At 40.5% G+C, this 23,687-nt stretch overlaps 2 protein-coding genes across 3 annotated transcripts in view; both read left to right on the forward strand.

Moving 5' to 3' along the window:
• The window catches only part of tnfrsf17 (TNF receptor superfamily member 17), a 75,639-nt gene extending 56,785 nt beyond the window's left edge, over positions 1-18,854 (forward strand). Inside the window, exons 5-7 of the mRNA XM_087997615.1 lie at positions 9,372-9,533; positions 12,451-12,844; positions 18,140-18,854. Of these exons, the coding sequence (XP_087853741.1) occupies positions 9,372-9,533; positions 12,451-12,731 (443 nt within the window). The 3' untranslated portion in view covers positions 12,732-12,844; positions 18,140-18,854. The remainder of the gene's footprint in view (positions 1-9,371; positions 9,534-12,450; positions 12,845-18,139) is intronic.
• A 4,509-nt stretch (positions 18,855-23,363) lies between these two features.
• The window catches only part of snx29 (sorting nexin 29), a 502,976-nt gene continuing 502,652 nt past the window's right edge, over positions 23,364-23,687 (forward strand). For both annotated transcript variants that reach the window (XM_087997616.1, XM_087997617.1), the window contains exon 1: positions 23,364-23,501. In XM_087997616.1, coding sequence (XP_087853742.1) covers positions 23,483-23,501 — 19 coding nt within the window. In that variant the 5' untranslated portion in view covers positions 23,364-23,482. The remainder of the gene's footprint in view (positions 23,502-23,687) is intronic.

Below are 23,687 nucleotides of genomic sequence, written 5' to 3' on the forward strand. Positions count from 1 at the left end.
AAAGCTTCAGTGAAATAATTCAATGGCTCCACTCAATTGTGGGGTGCTTTTGCCCTATATACTCTCAAATTGGAGAAAATATTATTAAATTGGAGAGAGTTCAATAAAAATTTACCAGTATGTTACAACATTTAAAAGATATTTGGACAGGTACATGAATATTTAGAGGGATATGGGCCAAATGCAGGCAAGTGGGACTAGTTGAGTTTGCGAAACTTGGTCAGCATACATGAGTTGAACCGAACGGTCTGTTTCATGGTGTATGATTCTATGACTCTATTAGCATCTATGAAGGTGCAAACCATTTCAAGCATGTTTGATTGGCCTAGGTGAAAATGAAGTGCAAACAGTGGAAGGAGTGTGTGAAATCCTGAGTATCCCACCACCCATTACCTGCTCCATCTGTGACAGGGTGTGTGGATCTCGTATTGGAGTGTTTCATAACCGTATGACCCCGAACTCCAGGCGAAGGAAGTCATCCCTGCTCTCAAGGGATTGCGTGTAGGATAGAGACATCAACCTCCTGGAACGTCACACCCATTCATTGTGTGGATCTCCACAAAAGACCAAGAGATGAGATGTCTCCTCCAGCCAGTTCTGAACGAAAGGGGACTATTTAAATTGATTATGCCTGAACTGGTGCTCACAATTCCTGAGGAAGGGTTATACCTACAATGTTGACTTCTCCATCTCCTGATGCTGCCTGGCTTGCTGTGTTCTTCCAGCATCTGGAATTTTTTTGTTTCTAAGAGTTTATACAAGCAACCAATGACCTAATGGGAATGAGGTGGTTGCAATTCTGCTGATGAAAGTTTTAGATGCAGATTTTATTGTCACATGCACTCAAGTGCAGAAATACAGAAGTACAGTGAAAAGTGTATAATGTAGCCCCACAAGGCGCCACCATAGGTACAAAGGTTTCTAGGTATAAAAGAAACTTAGGTACAAAGTAGTAAGAGAAACAGAGTTAATAAATTAATCATTACCTTTACAATAAGTAGAAACATAAATAAATACTAATTAACATTAAAAAGCTTCCTAAACTGGAAAAATAAAGGAATTAAGTTAAAAGTCTGCTTATCGCACTGTCTGGGGGAACCTCAGCTGTCTGATCTCGACGCTGCTGCCACAGATACTGGGGAACTGCCACAAGAGTGACCGGGCCAAGACACAGGCCTTGGGCTGCTAAGAGACTGGGTCATGTCACCACCACGGGCTGCTGAGAAACTGCTGTATGCCACTGAGAGACCGGGCTAAGACACCACCATGGGCTGTTGAGAGATTGGGCCGTGACACCACCATGGGCCACTGAGAGACTGCTGTATGCCACTGAGAGACCAGGCTAAGACACCGCCATGGCCTGCGGAGAGACTGCTGTATGCCACTGAGACCAAGCTAAGACACCGCCACGGGCTGCTGAGAGACCGCTGTATGCCACTGAGAGACCAGGCTAAGACACCGCCACTGGCTGCTGAGAGACTGTAGTACACCACTGAGAGACCAGGCTAAGACACCACCACGGGCTGCTGAGAGACTGCTGTATGCCACTGAGAGACCAGGCTAAGACACCGCCCGCGGGCTGCTGAGAGATTGCTGTATGCCACTGAGAGACCGGGCTAAGGCACTGCAACGGGCTGCTGAGAGACTGGGCTGTGACACTGCCACGGGCCACTGAGAAACTGCTGTATACCACTGAGAGACACTGCCATGGGCACTTTGTCGGGTTCACGCTGAGGCCAGGAGTGAAGAAAAGAAACACCAAGAAACACCATTATGGAATGAGCTGCCATTGGAAGTGGTTGAGATGCGTACATTAGCAATATTTAAAAGGCATTTGGACAAATAGGTGTATAGGAAAGGTTAAGAAGGATTGGGCAAAGTGTAGGGAAAGGGGGTTAGTGTGGGCAGACATTTTGGTTGGCATGGACCAGTTTGGGCTGAAGGACTTGTCTCTGTGCTGTAGGACTCTATGTCTCTGTGACTTTCTAAGATAAGACATAAAGAAAAAAAGAGGATGGGAAATGAGTCCGAATAGGAGGTAGTTTTTGGAGGTTGAGACTGTTGGTCTTGGTGGTAGAATGAATGGACTGAGATTAAGTTAATGAAGTTGTACTGGGACATTGAATCCCAGTCGACATCCAACATGGACAATCGAATTATAAGAACATAAGAATAGGAGCAGGAATAGGCCATCTGGCCCTTCAAGCCTGCTCCACCGTTCAATAAAATAATGGGTGATCATTTTGTGGCCTCAGCTCCATTTACCCCACCCCCACCCCACCCAACCTCACTATAACCCTTAGTTCTTTTATTGTTCAAAAAATTATCTATCTTAGCTTTAAAAACATTCAATGAGGAAGCCTCAACTATTTCACTGGGCATAGAATTACACAGATTCACAACCTTCTGGGTTAAGAATTTCCTTCTCAATTCAGTCCTAAATCTGCTCCCTCTAATTTTGAGTCTATGCCCTCTTGTTAAGCATCCTGTCTACTTCTATCTTATCTGTTCCCTTCATAATTTTATAGGTTTCTATAAGGTCCCTCCTCATTCTTCTAAATTCCAATGAATATAACCCCTGTCTAGTCAGTCTCTATCAATAGAGTCTATCAGGAGAATCAGGGCTCAGGGACAGAGTTTCTGGATCAGCCAAATAGAATAGCTTTAACCTCACCAATTACTGAGCTGCCAGAAGCTGAATTATGTTATTGGGCAGTATGGATTTATTTCACCATCTGGCAGGTGTTGAAATTTCATTCGCCATCAAAAGGAAGCCATATCATCTGCATCTAACTTATCACATTCTATAGCAAGCAAATCATTCCAATCTTATATTCTACAACTAAAATTTTCGCTCTTAGAGTAGAAAGCCTCAGTGGAGTGAAACTAGTTCAATCTGACATTCAAATGTTGTGAGCTAGCTTTCTGCAGGTTCTTCAGATAATGGTGAAAATTGTGCTGACAAAGGAAGTTCCACATTGCTTATAAAGTCATATAATTAAAATCTATATTTATTCAGGTAGTGCCCCTTAACAGATTAAAATGTCCCAAGATGCTTCAAAGGAGCAATTATTAAAAGAATTACACCAAGCCACATAAAGAGATATCAAATCATAATCAGAAGCTTTTTCAAAGTTTGGTTCAAAGGAGCATCTTCATGGAAATGTACAGAGTAGAGAAGTAATGAAATATAAATCTTTTTTCTACATGTAACAGCTTCTATAAAACCAACACTTCCACTGAGCCTACATACATAAAATTTCTCCTGATTCCTGCAGTTCTGCTTCTTTTTGAAGACCGTTATAATTTCACAAGATGATACAATTTTATCTTCCCACAAAAAAACTTTTCTGAGATCTGTCAATCTCCCTCTCTCAGTGCATTGTGAACTTTTGATTATCAACACTGCAAAAACATTCAGACCACGAAACTGCATTGATCACTGCTGTTAAATTCAGATCGGAATATGGGCAATGAATATTTGCCACAAACCACACAACCATGTCACTGGATTCTGCTCTTTCATAACCAAATCATACTTCAATAAATATGCTTGCCTAACAAACTTTTTGCTTCTCTGCTTATTGGCCAGATATATATTTTTAACACTAGTTGTTTTCATAGTCAGAGAAACTGCAGGGTCACTGGTGTATGCACCAAGTATGCACAACTCTTTTTTAAAGTAATTACTTTGTATACTTTAACATTACATATAAATGCTGGATCTGTCCTGTTGCAATATTACATCAAGGCACTTTAATTTTCTTTCCTCCCAAGAGATGTGGGGCATACTGTCTGGGACAGCATTTGTTGTCCATCTCTAGTTGCCGTTAAGAGGATAGCACCGAGATGTCTTCTTGAACCACTACAGCCCATCTGGTGTAGGGACACTCCCACAGTGCTTGACCCAGAGACAGTAAAGAAATGGTGATATATTTCCAAATCGGGATGAGGCTTTGAGGGGAATTTGCAGGTGGTGGTGTTCCTGTGTGTCAGCCACCCTTGTTCTTAAGGCAGTAGAGTTCGTGGGTTTGGAGAATTCTACCCAATCGATTATCTGCAAGTTTTTGCTCTCTCGTGGTTTCTTTAATGCAAGTAGAAGTCCGTGACAATAAGACTTACGTTCAAGTGGGTTCAGTATTGTTAACTTGGTACCACACTCTTAATCCTGCTAGCAAATTAACGTAGAAGTAGCTGAAGTGAATTGTCTAAACCTAAAACAGTGATTTATCTATTTTATTCATAGCTTCTCCCTAACCATCTGACATTCATTTGTTTTTTTAAATGTTCCAGTTATACAAGATAATGAGAGGAATGGATGGAGTCAATAGCCCCAGGCAGGATTGACTGGCACGAGGGGTCATAGTTTTAAGATATTAGGAGAAAGGTATAGAGGGGATGTCAGAGGAAGGTTCTTTATGCATGGAATGCGTTGCCAGGGGTGGTGGTGGAAGCAGAGTCATTAGGGACATTTAAGGAACTGCTGGACATGCACATGAATAGCAGTGGGTTGAGGTGTGCGTAGGTTAAGTTATTTTATTTTACATCAGGATTAATCCTTGGCACAACATTGTGGACCAAATGGCCTGTTCTGTGCTGTACTTTTCAATGTTCTATGTTCTATGTATATGCAGCCCTTTGGAAAAGAAAAAGGTTAATTTATCATATTGTACTAATAAAAAAGAAATATTGTTGAAATGTATAAATGTCTTTAACAATGGTGTTAATTTTTTCTAGCAAACCAAGGTAACCCCCACTGACAAACCCCCATTAACACATAAAACTATGATTTTCACTCTAAACTAACCCCCAACCCTGAACAGAAGATAACCTCAAATCCTAAATTTTGTCCACAAATTTGGACCTTGCAAGCTAAAATTTTGTTGTGACCTTCAATTCATTCATCACTTAATATCAAAGATGTTGATGATTTAGACAAGAAAACACTTCTCAGTCACCTGGAATGTACAATTAAATGATGTATGAAATGACAGCTTGTTGTATGGTTTTAGTTTCTCACAAATGAGTTAAATTCAAATTACCACCTAGAGTTGGATTAAAATGCTTTGAAGCTGTGCGCTTCAGTGAATTTTTAAGATAGGCCCACCTTGAGTAGTATAATTTTTATTTCCAATTCCTATTCAGACAGATTGTAAGGGCTTTCAGTGGGATTGTCAAATGAGTGCAGCGTTTGTGTTTCATTGAGGGCATTACAAGCCTGTGCTGCTAAGAGAACTCAGAACTTCTGTCAGAAAGTGAAAATTATTTCTATGTTGGGATGAGTTCACACGTGTCAAAGAACAATGAACAATTCCACTGTGCAACTCAGTTCTTTCAACACTTTCTTTAGTGACTCAATTCACTTAGATTCAAGAGGCGCTGTGTAAAAACACCTTGCATTTGCAAGAACCTGGAAAAATGGTTTGGCAACCAGGCTGCCAGATTGAAATAGAAGGATAGTTTCTGAATGCAGTGGAACTGGTAACATGGCAAAAATCCAATCAACTCTGCAGTTTAGTTATTAGATTTTTTTTTAATCACATTGAGCAAGACATTGACTTTTGCATTCAGTACTTCTAAAAACAAATTATTAACTGAAACGAGTAACTACTTGTTTGTGGTAAATCTGAGTTACTAAATGGTTCTGTATCATCAGTAGATTATTGGAGCCTCTGGCATCCTTCAGTACATCTTAATACACTCTTGACGAACTGCTCTTCCCTCCCCATATTGCTGCATTCAATTGTTACACAAATGATTCCAGAATCATTACTTTGATTGGTCTCCCTGAGACTACATTCCAGATGTTGATCACTCTCTGCGTGAAAAAAAAATCCTGATATTAATCCTAAAATTACCTTCTTCATGTTTAAACTGGTCTCCCTTTGCTCAATGTACACTGCTCAATTGAAAGTAATATTCTGGATTTATCTTTTTTCCATATATTTCTTGACTTATAGTCACAGAATCATAGAGATGTACAGCACGGAACCAGACCCTTCCATCCATGCTGACCAGATATCCCAACCTAATCTAGTCCCCTGCACTTGGCCCATGTCCCTGTAAAGCCCTTCCTATTCATAAACCCATCCAGATGCCTTTTAAATGCTGTAATTGTACCTGCCTCCTCCATTTCCTCTGGCAGCTCATACCGTACGTGCATCATTTTCAGCATGAAAAAGTTGCCCCGTAGGTCCCTTTTATATCTTTCCCCTCTCACTCTAAATCTATGCCTGCTAGTTCTGGATTCCCCAACCCCAGGGAAAAGACTGTCGATTTATCCTATCCATGCCCCTCATGATTTTGTAACCCTCTATAATGTCACCCCTCAACCTCTGATGCTTCAGGGAAAGCACCCTAACCTATTCAGCATCTCCCTATTGCTCATATCCTCCAACCAACCCTGAACTCTTTCAAGTTTCACAACATCCTCCTGATAGGAAGGAGACCAGAATTGCACACAATATTCCAAAAGTGGCTTAACAATATCCTGTACAGCTGCAACATGACCTCCCAACTCCTATAGTCAATGCTCTGACCAAAAAGGGAAAGCATACCAAATGCCTTCTTCACTATGCTATCTATGTGTGACTCTACTTTCAAGGAACTATGAACCTGCACCCCAAGGTCTATTTGTCTAGATAGAGTCAATAGCCTGAGACTTTTCCCCAGGGCAGGATTGACTGGTACGAGGAGTCATAGTTTGAAGATATTACATGGAAGGTATAAAGGAGATGTCAGAGGTAGGTTCTCTATGCAGAAGTGAATGCATGGATGCGTTGCCAGCTGTGGTGGTGGAAGCAGAGTCACTGAGGACATTTAAGTGACTACTAGACATGTATATGGATAGCAGTGAGTTGAGGGGTGCATAGGTTGTTACTATATTTTACATTAGGATTAAACCTCGGCACAACATCGTGGGCCAAAGGGCCTGTTCTGTGCTGTACTTTTCTATGTTCTATGTTCTTGTTCAGCAACCCTCCCTAGGACCTTACCATTAAATGTATAAGTTGTGTATAATATTGTTATTTATTTCTTGTGTTCCTTTTCTGAGATCCCTGCCATTCGAGGTCACATTAGTTTGACTGACTCTCATTGACCAAGATAGAAATCAATACATTTCCGGATGCTAAGATATCATGGATAGGAAGACAGTATGGGAAAGTGGTATTAAGCTTGATCATCAGCTATGATCGTATTGAAATGTGAAGCAGGATCAATGAGCTGAATGACCTCGCCTGTTCATAAGTTCCTTATTTCCCAAGGCTGGAAATAAGAGTATTCAAGGAGCAGTCTGACCAGAGTGCTGTACGACTGTGTCACAAATGGGAGCAGACACATGTATTGGTCTACAGAACCTGGCCAAATCTGGACACCTTATAATACCTTTCATGTCTTCAAAGTTTCATTGTGCACTGTACAGTTAAATAATTAATTCTAAATTTTGTTAGTCTATTTGAGATCATACTTTGCTAGTCTAACCTTGATGAAATTCTTTGAGTATTTGTCCAGTACGTTAAAAAGTGTATAATTTCTCTTCTTCAGAAATAGTGATAAACATTCTTCTTCAATTCATCGGTTTAAATTCCTCCTAAATTTCTCTGCTTTTTTGAGAATCCTTGCTATAATGTAGGAAAAATAAATATATTTGCCGTTATTCAAACAGTAACATTTTTCAAGAAGAAATCTCTTCATCTAGTAAAAGTAGAACTGTTGGTCAAAAGGAGCATTAACAATTTATTTTTGTCTATCTCTGGTATTTTCCTAACTGAATGATCTGTATGTTGTGAATATTGATCATTTTGGAGATGTGTTTGGAAGGAATGATTTAACCCATTCTTGTGAGGAGTTGAATAAGCTTCAGTGGACATTGTTGATCTTGTAAAACATTGAAAAATCTTGTCACAGGTTTGACAGGATTGTTGCTGGGGAGGGTGGTTTTCTCCTGGTCAAGAGTTAGAATCATTGTTTAGTGTTTCACAATAATGAGTTGACCAGTTACGACTGAGATGAGGAAACCTTTCTTCATTCAAAGGATTATGAATCTTTGGAATGTTCTTTCTCAGAAGACTGTGGGCTCGCAATCCTATTTCTTTTGTTTTCTCTATTAAATTATATTCCTGTCAGTCAATTTGCCTTAGTTGGAGAAAGTGAGGCCTGCAGATGCTGGAGATCAGAGCTGAAAATGTGTTGCTGGAAAGGTGCAGCAGGTCAGGCAGCATCCAGGGAACAGGAGAAGCCCTTCCTGAAGAAGGGCTTATGCCTGAAACGTCGATTCTCCTGTTCCCTGGATGCTGCCTGACCTGCTGCGCTTTTCCAGCAATACATTTTCAGCAATTTGCCTTAGATGCTTATGTACTTCCAGTTCAAAGTTTGAATTGGTTCGTTTGGTTCTAACATTGTCACAGTGGAGAAAATGTTAACCTTCAATGTCATCACTGTTCTCACACTGACAGCAACTTCTGGAAGCTGCACATGCTCAGTCAAGAATAGAAATCCAGAAGTTGCTGTCAGGGATACAGTGCATCTCCATTAGCATCAAATACCACAAAGTTGCTCACTATACATAGTAGGTGAGCAAGCCATCTCACTGATGTCACCTGAAATTTCCATTTTCTGGCTAGCTTCTGTTGCAAACAATCGTTGAAGCTGACCAAAGACCTAACTTTATCAAAATACTTTGGAATTTTTAAATGGGTAAGTACCAACCTGCATGAAAATAGCTGGTATGTTGCATGCATTTTAAATTGCATCTTTGCTCAACACCAGTCATCAGTTACATTGGTTTAGTGGCATTTGAACAATACTGGTAGCTGTCTGTGATGATTTGAAAGAAAGGGTTTACCCCTCGTGAGGGTTAGGGGTCTTGTGACACAGTGGTAGTATCCCTAGCTCTGGATCAGAAGGCTTAAGTTGAAGTCCCAACCTATCCAGAAGTGTATGATAACATCTCTGACGGGAAAATACCTATTTTGTGGGGACTGGCTTAAGCACTAGATCTTGGCCATATCAACAGAATGTGAGAATCAGCAGAATGATTCTCTTCTATTTTGGGGAATTTGAAGTCAGGCAACTCTAATTGTTGAGCATCTCCAAGCAGTGAATGTTGTTTTAGAGACCTGATGGAAGGTGAATAACAGAATTCAAAATGATTTCAGTGACAAATGTTGGAAGCTGTTGTAACAGAATATGAGCATATTATTTATTACAAATTATTCTCATGAGTGGAATTTAAACAACTTTCCATTTGAAGAGTTTGATTCAATTGACTATAATGTGAAATTATTATTGCCTTATAAATGGATAATTGAGGAGCAATGGGCATCTGTATTCAACTATAACAGATATAAATCTGTTCTTTTTTCACACAGAAATTCCAGAATCTTCCACGTCTACCTGGAGTAATGTGACAGTTCGAAACTTCTGGGTTATTATTGGATTGCTTCCACTTTTAATTATAGTGTTGTTTGTCTTCGCATTTGTTCTTCGAAAATTACATCAAAGGAAATCAAGAACATTGTTTAAATCTACAGGTGATGATAAAATATTCAGATTTTTACTCATGAATCATATGAAAACTTTTTTTATATAGGTAACCAATCATCTGATTAGAAAAATATTTTAAATGCTTTTGACCTCAGAATTTAAGTTTTAAGAGCTATCAAGTTAACATATTCAAAGTTTAGGTTAAAATATTCAAATTCAAAGGTTAGATGAAAGATTAGATCTACAAGCTGTTCCTTTATTTGGAAACAAAATTTGAAATAATACGTGGTTGAAATCACCTCTTAAAAAAAACAAAGAACTGCTGGCATTGGAAATCAGAAACAAAAAACAGAAGTTGCTGGGAAACCTGTTCTGAAGAAAGGTCACTGGATCCGAAATGTTAATTCTGTTTTCTCTCCACAATGCTGCCAACTCTGCCAAGTTTTTCCAGCAATTTCTGGTTTTGTTTCTGAAATTACATCTTGCTGAGTAAATATGATGCGCAAACAATGTTGCAAGAAAAGTGAAATATACGCAGAGAAAGTTTATCTTAGTTGGACAAGGTTATTTTCACCTTAAACATGTTGGATATTGATAATGTGATTTTAGAAATTGTTAAATTTTTACAGAATGTCAAACCTGAACTTTGAAACAGGTGTAGGTCATTCAGCGCATGGAGGAGTAGCCCATTCAGCCTTCCCTGCAATTCAGCTCAATCATAGCTGATCTTCTACTTCAGTGCCACTTGCCCATGCCATCTCCATGTCCTTTTAATGTCATTTGTCTCTGGAAACATATCACTTTCTCCCTTGAACATGCTCAATGATTTTCATTCCACAGCTCTCTGAAGTAGAGAATTCCAAAGATTCACCACCCTCTGAATGAAGAAAGTCCTCCTCATCTGTCTTAAATGGTCTACCCTTCATTCTGAGATTAAGTCCCCTAGTTCTATACTCATTATGAATTATGGATTTTTCTTGTCTAATTTTGTCAAATGGTAAAAATGTAACTGCCCTCATCAACAGACCTAATTCCCGTTCACTGATGCAGAGAAGGGTCCAGTAAATTTTAAGTGATTGGGAAAAGAACTACAGCCAATATAAATAAGCATTTTTAAAATACAATAACTGGATTAGCATGCAGTGCCAGATAGCATCGTGGTGAAATAACCACAAAGGCCAGTTTCCTGTCATCAAATCAGCCTTTACTTACACGTACATAGTACATGACATGGACCCAGCTAGCTGAGAGCTGGCTCCTAGACTGAAGAAAGCCCCTGACACTCCTGTTTATGTCTGTCAGCCATAACTCGCTGATTGGATCAGATTAATAGCTCCAATCAGGGAACTCATATTCTATGAGGACCACCTGGCTGACCTTGTTCCAATCGCTACAGAGGATATATGTTCAATAGTAATCTTCTTAAGTAATTTGATAAATACTTGAAGGAGTAAAGAAAAACAGGGGTTTGGCGAAAGGATAGGAAAGTGACACGACTTTTAAATGGCTGCCACAGACCTAATGGGCCAAATGGCTTCCACCTATGTGATACAATTCAGTATACTCTGCACATTTTAGTGCTGCCTCCATGCATCAGAATAGTCACCAGTGTTAAGATTCAAATGTCAACCTGTACGTCCAGAATAATTAAAATATCAGTGACCTGACAGATTTATAGTGATGCACAATTATAACATTTTTCCACATTACTGACATTGTGTGAAATTTTCTCAGGAATGTAAAAAGAGGATAAATAAAAGAGAAGCCAATGCCAATAGGCTTGAATTTGCAACAAGCTAACATGGCACTCAGTACTCTGCCACATGCCAGTGAACATATGTTTAGAGGAAAGAAAATCAATTTATATATTGACAGTGAAGAAGGTTACCTCAGATTACAATGGGATCTTGATCGGATGGGCCAATGGGCTGAGGAGTGGCAGCTGGAGTTTAATTTAGATAAATGCGTGGTGCTGCACTTTGGAAAAGCAAATCTTGGCAGGATTTGTACACTTAATGGTAAGGTCCTAGGGAGTGTTGCTGAACAAAGAGACCTTGGAGTGCAGATTCATAGCTCCTTGAAAGTGGAATTGCAGGTAGACAGGATAGTGAAGAAGTTTTTTGCAAGGTTTGTGAAGGTTTGTAGCTCAGGTTGAGGTTTAGGATGTAGGTTTGCTCGCTGAGCTGTAAGTTTGATATCCAGACATTTCATTACCTGGCTACGTAACATAATCAGTGGGCGACCTCCAAGTGAAGCGAAGCTGTTGTCTCCTGCTTTCAATTTATATGTTTGTCCTGGATGGGGTTCCTGGGGTTTGTGGTGATGTCATTTCCTGTTTGTTTTCTGAGGGGTTGATAGATGGTATCTAGATCTATGTGTTTGTTTATGGCATTGTGGTTGGAGTGCCAGGCCTCTAGGAATTCTCTGACATGTCTTTGCTTAGCCTGTCCCAGGATAGATGTGTTGTCCCTGTCGAAATGGTTTTTTTCATCCGTGTGTAGGGCTACAAGGGAGAGCATCAGAGGCTGAGGGATGATCTTATTGGGGTTTATAAAATCATGAGGGGCATGGATAGGATAAACAGACAAAGTCTTTTCACTGGGGTGGGTGAATCCAGAACCAGAGGGCATAGGTTTAGGGTGAGAAGGGAAAGGTATAATAGAAACCTAAGGGAAAACTTTTTTATGCAGAGGGTGGTGCGTTAATGCAATGAGCTGCCAGAGGAAGTGATGGGGGCTGGTACAATTGCAATATTTAAAAGACATCTGCTTGGACATATGAATGGGATGGGTTTAGAGGGATATGGGCCAAGTGGTGGGAAATGGGACTAGATTAATGTAGATTATCTGGTTGGCATGGATGAGTTGGACCAAAGGGTTGTTTCCATGCTGTACATCTCTATGATTATGACTCTATAACTTACATGACAAGGTCATTGCCTATTTATTTATATTCTAATTTCAGAGGTTACATACGACAGCAGTGCCATTGTTTCAGGTTCCAAGGAACACACTTTGGCTAAAGATGAACAGAGATTCTCTCCTGTGAGGAATCAACAATATGAACTGTGTGTGGAAAGTGAAGTTACCAATTGCACATCTCGAGGAAATGGAATGAAGAAGTTGGTAGCAGGTACTCAGGAAAACTGTGACTGTGATGCTTCACTTCCTTTACCAGCCACTGAAGAAGGAGCAACAATTCTTGTCACAACCAAAACTGTGGAATGGTGTAGCAAAAAGGTCTGATTTTCTAAACTGCAAATAAACTGACAAAGTCCCTGTAAACTTGTTGCTGAAAGACACCTCAGCGAATCTGAATCCACACTTTAAATAACAAGAGATAGGAAATTATGTGAAATGTAAGATGATCATTTGGTACTAATTTGTTGACAAAAGTAGTTGATTTAAACTAAAATACATATATTTGATGTTTTACAAGCTGTAATTCCTGCAATCCTTAAGTTGACACACAAAGCATATCCATTTTTCTGGTACAGCAATTCTTTTTCTAAATGAAGATATACTGTGTCTAATAGATGTTTTTGTTATGATTCCAGCTGATAGTTATCCTAAACAATCAGATTCCAGAGAGCAACCTGGCTTAATAGACTATAGTTTAATTTTGTGTTGATCATTTCATTTACTGAACTTATTCACAAGAGGCTGCCATGTACTTTTAACAAATGATTATCAAAGTTCATTATACACAAAAGGGAAAAAAAACTCATAATTTTACACTGTACAAGAATTGTTTGAGATAGTCACATTACAAATATAAGGAATACAGATTCAATACTTATTTTGATTTCAATTACAACCTTACAAATACTCAAACGTCAGTGAAGGGTCACCCTGAAACTATTTTAAAATTCCTTGTTCAGTTGGAATAACTGTACTTTTTTTTCTTTCCAGCAAACTTCTGCATTAAATTGGTGCTATTTCTTCAGTTAATATTATGAGGTCATTAAACTATTAATATTAACACAATTCCCTTATTTTTTAACATGGATTCCTTCATTTCCCCTTCTTGGCCTTCTGTTTCTGGAGCTTTGTCTTACTTTCCTAAATGATTCAGGATTTTTTTCTCCTACCTGGACTTTTCTAGAAACTGCTAACCTGCACTTCTGCTTTTACAGACTAGACTGACCTGCTTCTGTCTGAAGGAAACCTGCACACACATTATCCTCTGGATGGCTCTGTCCTTCTATAAGAACTGGTTTCTGGCCCTATCTCCCTGTTTCAAAAGGCATCTTGTTCATTTTCTAAAGCACTGAACCATTCACCTCAAGACTTTTTAAAAGCCTCATTTAAACACATAGAAACTCATTTCTGACACCCTTAAACAATTTAAAGTAGTAATATCACTAACTAGTAATATAGAACCACACGGTTCCAGTCCCATCACAGCTGATATTAAAATTTGAATTTAACAAAAAAAACTGGAATAAAACGCTAGCCTAATGGCAACCACTTAACTACTATTAATTGTTGTAAAAAATCATCTAGTCTATTAGTGTCCTTCAGGAAAGGAAATCTGCCACCGTCCTTACCTGATCTGTCCTATATGTGACTTCAGACCCAGAGTAATGTAGTTGACTCTCAACTGCTGTACAGGAAATTAGGGATAGACAATAAATGCTGGCCTAGCCAATGACAACCACATCCCGTGAATGAATATATTGAAAAAAAGATCTGCGGTGGGACCACTGCTGGTACTATAAATATAAGTGATCTGGACTCTCAAAGTCACAATGTACAATTTGGAATGATACTAAATCAGAGCACTGCAACAAAATATGGGAAAATGTCAAATGGCTTGTAGAGTCTGTGAATAATTGCAATTAATTGAAATATAACAAATGTGAGCTGGAATTGCAAGTAGGAATGCACATGATAAAGCTTAATCAGCGGGGGAAGTTTATTGGGGTTATTACAAACACAAATTTACAAAGGATAAGGTTACAGGATTCCATAATTTTGAATGAGCAAATTAAAATTTATTTTAATAGCCCAAGTTTAGATAGTAATGTACTGGGTATGTACAAATTAAAGTCAAACATTCAGAATTAATATGAAGTGGCTACGGATTAACAGTTGAACTCCTGTGGTTGGTTACCCCACTTTGCATATCAAATAGCAGATACGATTAAGACAGGTTACACAGATCCCTCAATGACATCCTCAGACATAGTGATACTACAAGTCACCAAAATCTCATTAAAGCTTTTGAAGAGTCTAGCTTTGGAATGCCCTCAAAGCCTGTTCCATTGTGGACCATCTCAACAACTACCCTTGCCTTGGTAGCTCACCATTTTCTAAACATCCTTGGACATTTCTTGAGACCTGACTATCCAGCGACTGCTAACACAGCTCCTCTGCTGCCTGATTGACCAGCACATAAAGGTAGCAACCTTCTGCTTAAACTGCCACCAACTAACTTGGAGTCACCTTCTTTAATTCTCACTGCTCCTTTCAGTGATCCTTGAATTTTATGATTGACCTATTAAAAACCATCACAACAAGCTCTGCTCCTGTTCCTATGCAAGGTTGATTATAGCAACCTTTGGAACAACTTGTGTCGATGTTGTAATTTCCAACTAATGAACTCTCCACAAGCTGCCAGCTTCAAACACACAGAACAAAAACTGATTTTGGCATAGGGCTAATCCATGGAGAAGTAGGTTACTATTTAAGGAAGGTACTGCTAAATTTATGTAGATGTTAGGCTGGATCACTTATTTATTGGTATTTTGCAAAAAAAGTGTTGACCCAATTCCCTGGTCAAGGGGATGTACCTATCATGAAAGATTGCACAGCCTGGGGTGCTTTGTCTGGAATAAAGAAGACCAAGAGTGGACTTCTCAGAGTCTTTTCACGTTTTCAAATGCCTTCATTGAAATTTATTACCTGTGTGTGCACGTCCAGACCATGACCATAAATTCAAAAATGAATTGACAGATCAAACAAAGGTACAAGGAATCACTTTGGGAGTAAGGATGTTTATCACACTGTCAGGCAGAGTGGTTGAAGCAGGTAGCACTAATTTATTTATTTCGAGGCTTGATGTGTACAAGGCCTGTGACCAGTGGAGTGCCACAAGGATTGGTGCTAGGTCCACTACTTTTTGTCATTTATATAAATGATTTGGATATTAACATAGGAGGTATAGCTAGTAAGTTTGCAGATGACAGCAAAATTGGAGGTGTATTGGACAGCAAAGGTTACCTCAGATTACAATGGAATCTTGATCAATTGGGTCAATGGGTTGAGGAGTGGCAGATGGAGTTTAATTTAGATAAATGCGAGGTGCTGCATTTTGGAAAAGCAAATCGTAGCAGGACTAATATACTTAATGGTAAGGTCCTGGGGAGTGTTGCTGAACAAAGAGACCTTTGAGTGCAGGTTCATAGCTCCTTGAAAGTAGAGTCACAGGTAGACAGGATAGTGAAGAAGGCGTTTGGTATGCTTTCCTTTGTTGTTCAGAGTATTGAATATAGGAGTTGGGAAGTCTTGTTGCGGCTGTACAGGACATTGGTTAAGCCAGTTTTGGAATACTGCGTGCAATTCTGGTTTCCTTCCTATCGGAAAGATGTTGTGAAACTTGAAAGGGTTCAGAAAAAATTTACAAAGATGTTGCCAGGGTTGGAGGATTTGAGCTATAGGGAGAGGTTGAATAGGCTGTGGCTGGTTTCCCTGGAGCGTTGGAGGCTGAGGGGTGATCTTATAGAAGTATATACAATCATGAGGGGCATAGATAGGATAAATAGACAAATTCTTTTCCTGGGGTGAGGGTGTCCAGAAGTAGAGGGCATAGGTTCAGGGTGAGAGGGGCAAGATATAAAAGAGACCTACAGACCAACCTTTTCACGCAGTGGGTGGTACTTGTATGGAATGAGCTGCCAGAAGAGGCTGGTACAATTGCAACATTTAAAAAGCATCTGGATGGGTATATGAATAGGAAGGGTTTGGAAGGATGCGGGCCAAGTGCTCGCAAATGGGACTAGATTAGGTTAGGATATTTGGTCGACATGGACAAGTTGGACCGAAGGGTCTGTTTCCGTGCTGTCCATCTCTCTGACTCTAAGTATATTAAGGGAACTTGAGTACAGAGTTATGGTGGGAAAAGGACAGTGGCAGGAGGCTGGTGTGGATTACAGACATTCAGATTGACCAGTTAGAACTGATAGTCTTCATCTGGATTATACATTTTTAAAGTTTATTTTTTACATGGAATATGGGTATCACTGGCATGGCCACTTGTTACTCATCCTTTAATATAAAGTTAAAGGCCAATTGAAATTCTGTGGAAAGAAAAAGGAAATGCTGGAGAAACTCAGCAGGGCTGACAGCATTGGTAGGGACAGATGGCCTCCTTCTTCAAGACAACACAGATGGCCTCCTTCTTCAAGGCCAACACAGATGGCCTCCTTCTTCAAGGAGTACAACACAGATGGCCTCCTTCTTCAAGGACCGCAATTTCCCCCCCGACGTGGTCGACGGTGCCCTCCACCGCATCTCCTCCACTTCCCGCTCCTCCGCCCTTGAGCCCCGCCCCTCCAACCGCCACCAGGACAGAACCCCACTGGTCCTCACCTACCACCCCACCAATCTCCATGCACAGCGCATCATCCGCCGTCACTTCCGCCACCTCCAAACAGACCCCAGCACCAAGGATATATTTCCCTCCCCTCCCCTATCAGCTTTCCGTAGAGACCACTCCCTCCGCGACTCCCTTGTCAGATCCACACCCCCCACCGACCCAACCACCACTCCCGGCACCTTCCCTTGCAACCGCAGGAGGTGCAACACTTGCGCCCACACCTCCCCCCTCACTTCTCTCCAAGGCCCCAAGGGAAACTTCCATATCCGCCACAGATTCACCTGCACCTCCACCCACATCATCTACTGCATCCGCTGCAGCCGGTGTGGCCTCCTCTATATTGGGGAGACAGGCCGCCTACTTGCGGAGCGATTCAGAGAGCACCTCTGGGCCACCCGGACGAACCAACCCAACCAACCTGTGGCACAGCATTTCAACTCCCCCTCCCACTCCACCGAGGATATGCAGGTCATTGGACTCATCCACCGCCAAACCACAACAACCCAACGGTCGGAGGAGGAGCGTCTTATCTTCCGACTGGGAACCCTCCAACCGCAGGGGCTGAACTTGGACTTCACCAGTTTCTTCATCCCCCCTCCCCCCACCTTGTCTCAGCCGGATCCTTCCAGCCCGGCACCGCCTTCCTGACCTGCAGTCTTCTTCTTGACCTCTCCGCCTCCATCCTACTCCGACCTATCACCCTCACCTTGACCTCTTTCCACCTATCACATTTCCAACTCCCCTCCTCCTAGTCCCTCCTCCCTACCTTTTATCTTCTCCTGCTGAACACTCTCTGCTCATTCCTGAAGAAGGGCCTGTGCCCGAAACGTCGAATCTCCTGTTCCCTGGATGCTGCCTGACCTGCTGTGCTGTTCCAGCAATAAAGTTTCAGCATTGGTAGGGAAACAAACAGAGTCCAGTGACACTTTGTCAGAATTGCTGTGTGGTCCAGAGTAACATGTAGGCCAGACTGGGTAAAGATGGCAGTCACAAAGTCTGAGTAGTTATCGACAAATGATGCAAGAGTCTCACTTGTTTCTTGTCATTTATCTAGTTAAATCCTGGATCCAAGAGACCAAAATTCTAAGTTTGGTGGAGACAATGCCGGGTATTTGAACAGCTTACTTTGTCAATCCCAGAGCAGAGCTGTGCATTGGCCTTTTTACCAGGAATATTACTTGTACAGCTTGGCAACTATCTGTTTCTCTTACTCTGGCAGATCTGTATCTCCTTCCCCGTGCAACTGCTTGGGTGGAGGCCTGGAAGTGAATTTTCTACGTATAAACTGTACTAGGCTGAAAATATAACTCAAGCCAATGCAGGAATTTCCACTGTTTTTTGAAGTGTTAATCTGCTGGAGATGTCATACAGATGATAAGCGAAGTGAAAATATTGACAGATTTTGCTTAATATTAAATAATCACATGGCTTATCCAGTTTATATTAAATTGCCACATCTTCCATTCCTGATTTTGAACAAAATTAAAATCTTGTTGATCCAACACATTAGCTTAACCGTTTTCTAACTTAACATTCACTTTGCTTATTGAAACTGTATTCCAAGACATCTATTCTTTAAATATACAATATCAAAGTTATGTATGTCTTTGTACCTGATTAATGATCTTTGAACTAAATAATATTAAAATAAAATGATGTGTCATAACACTTTGGATTTCAATTGTCTTGACCATACAATTACTCACTTGGCCTTTCTACTGTGTAAACCTATTGTGTATGATTTGTAATTAGATTATTAAAATGGAATATCTCATTCTTAGTTTAATCTTATATCTTTAGTTTCTCCTCCTTCACTTTAAGTTCATCAATGTCTCTTTCCTTTTCTCTAGGAATATACAAATTAAGAAGAGAAGGCACTTAACCCTTTAACTCTGTTCCACCATTCAATAAGATCATGGCTGATCTGATTGTGACATCAAATCCACGTACCTACTTATTTTGATATCCTTCCATCCTCTTGCTTATCCAGACTATATCTACCTCTGCCTTAAAATTATTTAAAGAGTCTCTTTTGAGAAAGAGAGTTCCAAAAACTCTCAACTCTCTGACAGAAACTTGTTGTTCGTTCTCTTATTTTTAAATAGTGATTCCTATTCTATAATCTCCCACAAGAGGAAATATCCTCTCCACATCCTTCATGCCAAGAATCCTCAACATCAATCAAGTTAGCAATTACTCTTCTACATTCCAGCAGATTTAATCCTAGCCTGGCTAATCTTTCCTCACAAGACTACCACTGAGTGCCCCCCATTCCAGGCATCAATCTAATAAATCATCTTTGAACTGCTTCCAAGTATTTACATCCTTCCTTAGATGAGGAGACCAATACTGTTTGCAGAAAAAAACAGATCGCCTTACAAATAATCTGTATAACCAAAGCAGAACATCTCTACTTTAGATTCAATTTCCCTCAGATTAAACAATAAAATTCTATTAGCTTTCCCAGTTACTTGTTTTACTTGCATACTAGCCTGCATACATTGATTCATGCAGTAGAACATGCAGATCCCTCTGAACCTCTCACTATTAAGGGAAAATAATTCTTTTATTTTCTACCATAACAGAAAATTTCATGTTTTGCCATGTATACTCCATTTGCCAGATCTTTGCCCACTCATTTAACCTAATTACATCAGTTTGTAACCACCTGTCTCCCCTTCACAAGTTGTCTCCCCTTACTCATTGAAACTTACAGAATACTGAGAGGTCTGGATAGGGTGGACATGGAGATGTTTCCACTAGAAGGAGAAACTCGGACCCAAGTGTACAGCTTCAGAGTGAAGGAACAACTCTTTAGAACTGAGATGAGGAGGAATTTCTTCAGCCAGAGATTGGTTGATGCTTGGAATTCATTGTTGCAGAAAGCAATGGAGGTTGGGTCATTGAGTGTATTTAAAGCAGAAATAAGTTCTTGATTATTAAAGGTATTAAGGGTTACAGAGGGAAGGCAGAAGAATGGGGTTGTGAATCATATGAGTCATGATTGAATTGTGGAGAAGAGTTGATGGACCAAATGGCCTAATTCTGCTGCTATATCTTGTGGCCTACCTTTGTGTCGTCCGTAGTTTTAGCAACCATGCCTTTAGTCCCTCTGTCAAAGTCATTTATAAAAACTATAATGTTGAGGTCCCAGCATTGATCCATGTGATACACCATTCATTTTTCCAGTGAAAAACAATCATTCGTGTCTACTTTATCTTTCCTGTTAAATAGTTTATATGTTTTCCACAATAAACTTTATTTGGCACCTTATCAAATACCTCATTGAAATCCAAGTGCAATACACGCATAAGTTTCTCTTTACTAACAGCATATTTACTTAGCGAGTTTTGAGAAGATTTGTAGCTCAGGTTGAGATTTTGGATGTAGGTTTGCTCGCTGAACTGCAAGGTTCATTTCCAGATGTTTCGTTACTCTACTAGGTAATATCTTCAGTGGGTCTCAGGTGAATGCTGAAAATTCTTGCTTTCTATTTATATGTTTGGGTTTCATGGGTTGGTGATGTCATTTCCTGTGGTGATGTTATTTTCTGTGGTGAAGTCACTTCCCGTTCCTTTTCTCAGGAGGTGGTAGATGGGATCTAACTCGATGTGTTTGTTGATAGAGTTCCGGTTGGAATGCCATGCTTCTAGGAATTCTCATGCGTGTCTTTGTTTGGCTTGTTCTAGGATGGAAGTGTTGTCCCAGTCAAAGTGGTGTCCTTCCTCATCCATATGTGAGGATACTAGCGAGAGAGGGTCATGTCTTTTTGTGGCTAGTTAGTGTTCATGTATCCTGGTGGCTAGTTTTCTGCCTGTTTGTCCAACAGACAATGAACAAAACTAATGTTATTTACAAATACCATGCAAGGACTGTAACAAACACTACATTGGACAAACATGCAGAAAACTAGCCACCAGGATACATGAACACCAACTAGCTTCGCCTGAGGCCCATTGGAGATGTTCGAGGAGAAAGTGAGGTCTGCAGATGCTGGAGATCAAAGTTGAAACTTTATTGCTGGAACAGCACAGCAGGTCAGGCAGCATCCAGGGAACAGGAGATTCGACGTTTCGGGCAGGGTAACGAAACGTCTGGAAATAAATCTTGCAGCTCAGCAAGCAAACCTCCATCCAAAAGCATATTTACTTCTTCAAAGATGCCTAGTATATTGCTTGAATATGGTTCACCTTCCACAAAACAGCATTGATTCTGTCTAATTACTTTAAATTTTGCCAAGTACTCATACAACCTATCTATATCTATAATCGATTGATGTCCTCTTCTCAACTTGCTTTCCTACCTATCTCTGTGTCAGCTGCAAATTTAGCTGTCCTCACTGAAGCCTTTGATATAAATTGTAAAATGTTGAAGCTCCAGCACAGACCTGTGCCAGTTCTCACTCACATCCTGCCAACAAATAATAAAATTCCTCTCTCTCTTAGACGTCCTAGTTTACAGGTATTACTGGATCCTTTTTGTATCCCAATAGCGATGACAGAAGCAAAATATTTACATTCATTCAAAGTAATATTAAAAATTATTTATACAACAGAAATAAACATGCAGCAAGTTCAATAAATTAGATAACTATTGCGATTAAAATGCAGAATCTACTCTCAATGGTTAAAGATAACTTTTTCTAAGAATACATTATTTTGAAAAGCCCATTGTGTAAGCTTTTGTAGGAAACTGTCTTCAGGAAGTTGGGATTACTTTTCTTGGAACATCAACTAACCACATCATTGTTTTGAAATTTTCACTCCTTCAGGGCAATTCATAAATATGGTAATTGACATGATTCACAGGTTTAGCATCAATTCTGTTCTTTTTTGAGTAAGACAAATCAGGCATTTAATAAAATAAAGAGTTGTGGGTGTTGGACATCTGAAAAAAACAATAACATAACTTATGGGAAAACCTCAGTTGATTTGGCATTATCTGTATAGAGAAATCAGAATTATGGTTTCAAGTCCAGTAACCTTCTTCGGAACTAAAGATCTGAAGGTGGGTCAGAGGACTCAAAATGTTGAGTTTGTTTTCTCTGCACAGGTGCTGGCAGACCTGCTGAGTTGCCCAGTAATTTCTGTTTTGTTTCAATCATTTAATAAAAATGACACACCTAAGTTCTTATCAAAACACCAAATGCTGGAGATCACAGTGGGTCAGGCAGCATTCATGGAGAAAGAGCAAGCTAATACTTCGAGTCTAGATGACTCTTCATCAGAGCTGAAGTGTGGATAGTTGGTGGAAGGTGGGAATGGGGCTGGTGGTAGTGGGTGTAGGGTGCTGGTGAAGATGTTAAGGTATTGTGAAACTTGAAAGGGGTTCAAAAAAGATTTGTGAGGATGTAGGCAAGTTTGGAGGGGAGATACTGAAAAGGCAGGAGCCGTTTTCCTTGGAGTGTCAGAGGCTGAGGGGTGACCTTATAGAAGTTTATAAAATCATAAGGGTCATGGATAGGATATATAGACAAGATCTTTTCCTTGGATTGGGGGAGCCCAGATCTAGAGGCCATTGGCTTAGGGTGAGAGGGGAAAGGGTTAAAAGGGACTTAAAGGGCAACCTTTTCATGCAGAGGGTGGTGCATGTCTGGAATGAGCTGCCACATGATGTGGTTGAGGTTGGTACAATTATAGCATTAAAAATGCATCTGGATGGGTACATTAATAGGAAGGATTTAGAGGAATTTGGGGCAAGTGCTGGCAAATGGGACTAGATTGATTTGTGATAGCTGGTCAGCATGGACAAGTTGGAACGAAGGTTCTCTTTCCCTGCTGTACGTCTCCATGACTCCGAAGAGCCATATGACCATGCTGTAGGACTCACAGTAGATTCCATCATCTGCAGTGATTTGTCCCAACATCCTATCAATCTGCATTTCATTTTTGAACCAAACAAGAACAACAAAAGTGTAATTAGGGGTAAAAGAAACTCGAGTCTTTGTGGACTTTCCAAGTACTGCACCTTCTTCTCAACTTTAAAAATCACACAACACCAAGTTACAGTCCAACAGGTTTATTTGGAAGCATTAGCTTTTGGAGTCCTGCTCCTTTATAAGGTGGCTGTGGAGTATAGGATAGTAAGACACATAATTTATAGCAAACGTTTACATATTAAGTCTATTTTTAAATTTTGTACACCCCAGTATAACACGACCACCCCCACATCATCCTCCCAACTGTTACTTTGCGCACTTCCCTTGCCGTTGCTCCTCTGGGTCAGAGCATGCGCGGTAGGAGGTTGGCGACCCGCCTCCGAGGCGCGCAGGCGCGGCGGCCGAGGGGACGCATGCGCGCCGGGCGGCTGCCAGGAAATGGCGGAGGTTTGGCGTCGCCGCCGCGATGTTGTTGACGTGCCACAGCCCGTCGCCTGATGCGAGCCGTTCGGGGCTGAAATGGCAGGAAACATGAGCGGTAATTATGTGCAGCTCGCCGATCGCGGGGTGCATTTTTGTGTGGGTGTGTCTGTTGTTGCCGTGTGGGTTCAGCTCGTGGTCAGGGTGAGGGCTGTCTCCCTGGGGGGAGCCTGACAGACAGACAGGGGGATTCCTGCCTCTCTCAGCTTTCTGTTTATTGTTATTACTAACCTCATCACTCCAA

The sequence above is a fragment of the Chiloscyllium plagiosum genome, unplaced genomic scaffold (genome assembly GCF_037043375.1).
Source record: "Chiloscyllium plagiosum isolate Xiang-an unplaced genomic scaffold, Cpla_swu_hap1 HiC_scaffold_20, whole genome shotgun sequence".
Taxonomy (NCBI): domain Eukaryota; kingdom Metazoa; phylum Chordata; class Chondrichthyes; order Orectolobiformes; family Hemiscylliidae; genus Chiloscyllium; species Chiloscyllium plagiosum.